The 7,222-nt window shown below is 45.2% G+C and overlaps 1 protein-coding gene across 1 annotated transcript; it reads right to left on the reverse strand.

The window, feature by feature from the left end:
* Positions 1–611: 611 nt before the first annotated feature.
* On the reverse strand, positions 612–6,307 carry Tmem70 (transmembrane protein 70). The gene is made up of 3 exons (XM_040741409.1): positions 6,002–6,307; positions 2,534–2,639; positions 612–1,172 (listed from the first exon to the last, which is right to left on the reverse strand). Exons 1-3 carry the CDS (start codon positions 6,200–6,202, stop codon positions 718–720), a joined length of 762 nt encoding a protein of 253 aa, XP_040597343.1. The 5' UTR covers positions 6,203–6,307; the 3' UTR covers positions 612–717.
* Between the last annotated feature and the right edge of the window lie 915 nt (positions 6,308–7,222).

Here is a 7,222-nt window from a genome sequence, read left to right on the forward strand (position 1 = left end):
ACCGTGTTTCTTCCAGAGAGAAGTATTTTTAAATGGTAAAATAACATACCAAGCTTAAGGCATTCTTTTCCAGGATGTTTTCTGGGAATCTCAAGACTATTAACTTTTTTTTCTTTTGGCTTTTCAAGACAGGGTTTCTCTTTGGCTTTGGAGCCTGTCCTGGAACTAGCTCTTGTAGACCAGGCTGTTCTCGAACTCACAGAGATCTGCTTGCCTCTGCCTCCCAAGTGCTGGGATTAAAGGTGTGCACCAGCCCAGCAAGAGACAGGGCTTTTCTCTGTGTTAACAGCTGTCTGTCCTGGAACTCAATGTGTAGACCATGCTGGCCTCAAATTCACAGACATTCACCTACCTCTGCCTCCCAGTGCTGAGATTAAAGGCTTGAACCATCACTGCCCAGATCAACTTTCTAGTTTTAAGACAGGGCCTTACATAGCCCAGACTGATCTCAAACCTACTACATCACCAAGGATGACCCCAAATTTCTGATCTTCCTACCTCCATTTTGGAAGTGCTGGGATTATAGGTGTACACAAGCACACCTACTTATGTGATGAGGGTCAAACCCAGGGCCTCATGTAAAGCAAACACTACACCAACTGCACTGTGTCTTCAGCCTTTAAACTTTTTTAATCATTCACTAACAATAACAAAATATAGGCAATCTTATTATACACTGAAATATACATGACATTTAAGCAAAAACAAAGAACAGATTCATTTTTCATCCTCATGCAGTTTCTTTTCACTGAATTCTTCTATATCAAAAGTGAATGGTTTGTCATAACCCATTAGATGGTTATAGTCCTCAGGGTTTGGAAAGAGCATTGGATTGACCAACAGTGATTTTGTTTTAGCATAAAAGGTGGTAAATAAATGTGAGCTCTCTGGAATCTTCACATCATTTTGATGAAACACTGTGCTGGTTTCCGAAAGCACAACATTATAAGTAATGGCTTTGTAAGTGTCAGTTGTGGCTTCATGGTACAACCGAATGACATAGCCTTTTGTAAGGAAGTGAAGCAGAACAGGAGTGATCACTGTGAAGCTTCCCATGATCCCATAAAATAAGACTTGTAAAGGCAGACTTCCAAATGTCATATTTTGTGAAAGAAGATATGGTAAAAATGCAAGGCTGATCACACTTGTAGAGTAAGAGAAACATTTCACACCTACAGAGAAAAAAGAGATTAATTACTAAGTTTTATAAAACCAATATATCCTATTAATTAGTCCAACATTTTCTTCCTATGCCATTGTTACAATCTGAATGCAAAAAGATCTCCTAGTTTCATGGCTGAATCCTTGGTCCCTGGAACTAAGCAGCCACTTTTACACACTACTATTGGCTGAAAGCTTAATTCTATTGTCATTAATTTAAAAATAGTTCCTCTCTTCTTCCCCCAGGTGGTTGCTATGACATCAGTATGAACATGGTGCCTCCTATATTCCCCACCCCTTCCAAAATACCTTTTTTTCCTGTTTTACACTGTAGTGAGTTAAGTAGTATCCCCTAAACTGGTGCCTAACTAGAACTTTATAATGTGTCCTTATTTGGATGCAGATCTGAGGAACAAGATGAGATCATGCTGATTAAGGTGGGCTCTAAATCCAATGAGAGTGCCCTTATAAGGACAGAAAAAAATAAGAGATGTAGGGAGGCAGCCAAAGCAAGAGCAAGCAGCAGGCACAGTGAGGCAAGTCACAAGCCCAGAATGCTAAGAGCCACCAGAAGCTGGATGGGATAAGTGCTTCCTAGAGCCTTCCCAGAGCATGGTCCAGTGCACACCTCACCTCTATACCTTTAGCCCGCAGAACTGTAAGAAAGTACATTTGTATTGGTTCCAGTTTCTAAGAAAGTATTACCCGGGAAGGCGTAACGCAAGAACCTGATGTGACCGGCACACTGCATCACTGCACCAGCATCAGGAGATAGCTTTCTCCTCTTTATTCAGCCCAGGACCCCACAGAGGGAATGGAAAACCCACGCTGAGGGTGGATCTCCCCCCCTCACAATTTAGCCTTCAAACATCTATTTAAAACTCCTAAAATGGAAAGCCTCAACCTCTACATTATATCAATGGGATTCAAGGAAAGAAAAACAATTTTCCTTATGTGTTGTAATAATTGAGTGCTAAAAACAGAAGCAACAAGTGCTAAAATATTTCCTGGGTAGGAACGAGCCTAGGAGGACTCAACCCCACACATAAAGAACTACAGGCCATTGAGTAAGGCTGGGCATGGGAGTGGTGGTCCTTCCCAGGAAAGAGCACACCAATTGGTTTTCCAGTGTAAACCATAAGCCCTGAAAACACAAACAAGTAACATTTATAGGCTCAACAAGTTATAGTTAGGGACATATATGTACATATGCATGTAATAGCAATTAATGAAGAGGCCGAGAATTTGAAGGAGAGTAAGGAGGAATATATGGGAGGATTTGAAGGCAGGAAAAGGGAAGGGAAAATACAATTAAATTACAATCTCATAAAGAAAGAAAAATAAGGAAACAATATCACTTCAGATTACCCACCAAATACTGTGCGGGCCAGGTTCCCAGCATAAATCAGCCTTCCATCTTCTGGCTTATCATATTTTGTATGTAAGCAGCGAACACATTGCTCCCAACAAACAGGTATCTATTGAAACAAGAAACCATTTACAAACCGTTTTTTTTTTTTAGCAGATTTTTAGTTTTTGGCAAAGCTTTATTTTTATTTATTTATGGAGAACTCGTTACAGTATGATACAAAGATTTAGCCTGGCGGTGGTGGCACACACCTTTAATCCCAACACTGGGAAGGTAGAGGCAGGTGGATCTTTCTTAAGTTCAAGGCCAGCCTGGTCTATAGTTCCAGGACAGCCAGGTAGAGCTATTACACAGAGAAACCCTGCCTCGAAAAGCCAAAACAAGGATTTGAGATTCAGAGACCTTATCTCTACATGGCTGCTTACAACCTTCTGTAACACAAGTCCATGGGACGTAACCCGTCTCCTGGCCTCCATGGCTTAAGTCACCTCATGTGTTAGCATTTCTGGGAGCAGTTACACATAAGCCATCAGCATTCAGGTAAAATGCCTAGTCATTCCAGGGCTTTATATAACCTATACACATGTGTGGTATAGCTCCGTAAGCCCTGATACATACTCACCAGGAAAAGGCAGACATGCCCCTTACCCCTCTCTGTCCAAGCTTCTCCCAGACAAGCCTGTACACAACCCCTGTCCTCTCCCACTCTCTAACAATAAAACTGTTAAAGTGGGTTCTGTTGTGTATTTTGTGGTCTGCTTTTTTTTTTTTTTTTTTTTTTTTTGGTTTTTCAAGACAGGACAGGACAGGGTTTCTCTGTATTGTTTTGGAGGCTGTCCTGGAACTCGCTCTATAGATCAGGCTGGCCTCGAACTCACAGAGTTCCGCCTGCCTCTGCCTCCCCAGTGTGGGGACGAACTAAAGACATGTGCCACCAAAGCCCAGCTTGTGGTCTGTTCGTTTATGGTAAATAACAAGACACCCAGCCAGGTAGCAGTGGTCCACGTCTTTAATACCAGCACTTGGAAGGCAGAGGCAGACAGACTTCCAAATCAGCCTAGTCAACAGAGTAAGTTCCAGAACAGCTGAGACTACACAGTGAAACCCTGTCACACAGTACATATGAACAAATGATTTTTAAAATTAAGTTTAATGAAATATCTTAGCAAAACTGTAAATTGAGGCTGTTTAGGGTTTTTGTTTTGGGTTTTTTTTTTTTTTGTTTTTGTTTTTTTTGGTTTTTCGAGACAGGGTTTCTCTGTAGCTTTGGAGGCTGTCCTGGAACTCACTTTGTAGACCAGGCTGGCCTCGAACTCGCAGAGATCCGCCTGCCTCTGCCTCCCGAGTGCTGGGATTAAAGGCGTGCGCCACCAACGCCCAGCTTGTTTAGGTTTTTTTTGGTGGGTGTGTGTGTATGTGAGCACATCCATGTCCAGAGATCAAAAACTACAGTCACAGGCCAGGGCATCTTGCCAATCCAATGGCTTTAAAGTCTATACTTAAGAACTGCTTATGCCGGGCATTAGTGGCTCACGCCTTTAATCCCAGCACTCGGGAGGCAGAGGCAGGCGGATCTCTCTGAGCTCGAGGCCAGCCAGGTCTATAGAGCAGGACAGCCTCCAAAACAATACAGAGAAACCCTGTCTCAAAAAAAAGAACTGCTTACATTATAACTTGTTTTTAAAAAGAGTTGATCCCTGGGTGGTGGTGTGCCACACCTTTAATTCTGAGTTCAAGGCCAGCCTGGTCTACAGATTGAGTTCTAGAACAGCCAGAGCTGTTACAGAGAAACCTTATCTAGAAAAAACAAAACAACAAAAAAAGTGTTTCCCTAAAACTTTTGTACCTCATTCTTGTTTGAAGATGAAGGTATCCATAATACAGCCCATGTAGATCCCTTGCCTCAGCCTTCTGAGCTTCCACAGGGAAGCCACTATACCCAGCCCTTTTACCACTGCTTGAAAGCTATGTGAAATTTCACCATATCAAGTTTCTCAAATATTTGAAAATGAATATCTAAAAATGAATTTCACACTGCTCTTAGTTACAAGTGTAAAAAGTATGCCTAATTTCTTTGTGTTGAAATTCATCTAAGAGCTGGGTGGCAGGCCTGTAATTCCAGGCTCGGAAGGAAAAGACAGGTGGATTAGTTGGAGGAGAGCCTGGTCTACTGAATTCCAGGTCAGCCTCGAACACACACGAACGACACACACACACACACACACACACAGAAATTCAGCTAAGAATCTAACATCTGCATGGGATGGCGGCATATGTCTTTAATCCCAGCACTCAGATCTCGGAATCTGAAGTCAATGATAGGCTGGTCTACGAGTTGCAGAACAGTCAAGGCTACGTATGGAAACCCTCCTCCAAAAAAAACCAAACAAAACAAAATAATTCAATTTCCACTTTAGACATGTCTTCAAAGTTTATTGTTATGTTCTGGGGGGGTTGCTTTTGCTGTTTGTTTTTTTAGAAACAGGTTTTTCTCTATATTGGAGCCTGTCCTGGAACTCGCTCTGTAGACCAAGCTGGCCTTGAACTCACAGGCATCTGCCTCCCGAGTGCTAAATGCTGGGATTAAGGGCAGGCACCACCAACGCCTAGCTCCTAGCAGCTATTGCTTTGTTGTTGTTTTCTTTTTTCCAGACAGGGTCTCTGTATTGTTTTGGAGGCTGTCCTGGAACTCGCTTGGTAGTCCAGGCTGGCCTTGAACTCACAGAGATCCGCCTGCCTCTGCCTCCCGAGTGCTGGGATTAAAGGCGTGCGCCACCAACGCCGAGCTGTTATTGTTTTGAGACAGAATTTCTCTGTGTAACAGCGTGGAATTCGCTCTGTAGTCAAGACAGGATTCGGACTCACAGAGATCCTCCTGACTCTGCCGTGAACCACCCTCCCCCCCGGCAGTTTATTAATTCTTGTATTTTATAATGTAGACCTATGAAGTTTGTTCACATTAACATGAAAGGCTAACATTCATTACCCACCTTCCCTCTCCGTAATCAAAGATATCCCTAAAAGCAGAGATAAACAACACAGAACCCACAATGAAGCTTTGTGAGTTTTTCGGAGTCTGACTCCAGGTGCTGCATCAATTTCTTAGGAATTTTCTGACCTTCAGAGTGTGGGTAGGAAAGAAACTAGTCCCAGTGTGGTGGCGCAAGCTTTCAATACTAGCACTAGGGAATCACGTAAGTGGGTCTTGTGAGTTCGAGGTCAACCTGGATACTGAGGCCAGCTGATAGAGACGCCTTGTACACACACACACACACACACACAGAGGAATCCCTTTCTCTGCAGGCTGCTCAACCCCGGACTGTCAGCCGCAGCCGGACCCGAGGCCTGCTGCTCCCGGGCCCACACGGTGAGGGTTCCCTGCGCGCCGGAGCTCAGGACAGCGGGCCGGGAGCTCCCCCAGCTCGCACGCTGCACCCGCTCCCCCGCCACCCCAGCCCACGGTCGGCCGACCTGCGCTACCCCGGGGAGCGGGCGGGGCTCGGCTCGTGGCAGAAGCCCGCCGTTCGGCAGTCGCGAGGGCTCGGCGCGGGAGGCCGCACGCCAGAAGGCGACCCCGGAACCTCGGAGAGCGGAGGCCGCACACCACTTAGTCCTCGTCCCGCCGGGTCGCAGTCCTGCTGCCCACCGGCCGCCCAAAGCCAACAGCAGCATGCCGCGCGGTTGGTGGTGCGGCTCACACGCTGCAGGGGCGGCCAAGGACGCCAAAACGCGACTCCCTGCTACGGAGGCCCAGAAGTGCGGCGAGGCCCCGCCCCCTAGCGCTGACACGCCGCCGGATTGGTGCCCGCGCGTGCGCAGAATATGCGGCCGGCCTGCAACCTTCACCGGCAGCAAAGGATCCGAGAATTTTAACTCCCCGCCTAGCGTGGGTTCCGAGTTCTTACCATTCATTGGTCGGCTTTACGACCATGTGCAAGGACAGAGTGGCGAGGCATGTGAAAAACACAAAGCCCAGAAGCCTAGTTAAATACTACACTCTTGTGGGCATCATTTTCTAGATCCTAAAAAGTGGTTTTGATGGCACATGCCTTTAATCCCAGCACTCAGGAGGCAAGGTAGGCAGATCTCTTGTGAATTCGAGGACAGCCAGAATTGTTTTACAGAGAAACCATGTCCAGGAAAAAGAAAGAAAGAAAGAAAGTGGTTTGGGAAAATGATTCTAGCTTATCAGAAATAGTTCTAGCATGTCAGCCCCAAAAGAAGGTAATACTTTAAGCAAAACAATAAAACATGTTTCTAAAAGTTGTATCTTGAAACACTGGTGTTCCACAGCCAGCAGCTAAAGTGAGTTACCCACATGCATTGTTAGTGTCACAGACTCTGTGGTTGTGTCTAGCAGCTGTTTGTAAAGGACTTTTTTTTTTTTTTTTTTTTTTTTTTTTTCGAGACAGGGTTTCTCTGTATTGTTTTGGAGGCTGTCCTGGAACTCACTCTGTAGACCAGGCTGGCCTCGAACTCACAGAGATCCACCTGCCTCTGCCTCCCGAGTGCTGGGATTAAAGGCGTGCGCCACCAACGCCCAGCTGTAAAGGACTTTTATTTATCTTTTTGTCTAATTTAATCTTAATTGAATTCCCCTTTTCTTGTGGAGACATTACGTTCAAAGTGTTGATTCTTTGCCTTAGATGCATAGGGAGAGTGTGCAGTTTGATGGAGATGGAAAGTTTAGTG

The sequence above is a fragment of the Mesocricetus auratus genome, unplaced genomic scaffold (genome assembly GCF_017639785.1).
Source record: "Mesocricetus auratus isolate SY011 unplaced genomic scaffold, BCM_Maur_2.0 Super-Scaffold_6730, whole genome shotgun sequence".
In the NCBI taxonomy this organism is placed as follows: domain Eukaryota; kingdom Metazoa; phylum Chordata; class Mammalia; order Rodentia; family Cricetidae; genus Mesocricetus; species Mesocricetus auratus.

What these genes read in the sequence shown, in the direction of transcription:
- Tmem70 (XM_040741409.1), bottom strand. Translation starts at nt 6,202, where the DNA reads ATGCTGCTGTTGGCTTTGGGCGGCCGGTGGGCAGCAGGACTGCGACCC. An exon ending in CGCTCCCCGGGGTAGCGCAG is followed by an intron (nt 2,640 to 6,001) that starts GTCGGCCGACCG and finishes TTGTTTCAATAG; the next exon opens with ATACCTGTTTGTTGGGAGCA. An exon ending in CCTGGCCCGCACAGTATTTG is followed by an intron (nt 1,173 to 2,533) that starts GTGGGTAATCTG and finishes TTTTCTCTGTAG; the next exon opens with GTGTGAAATGTTTCTCTTAC.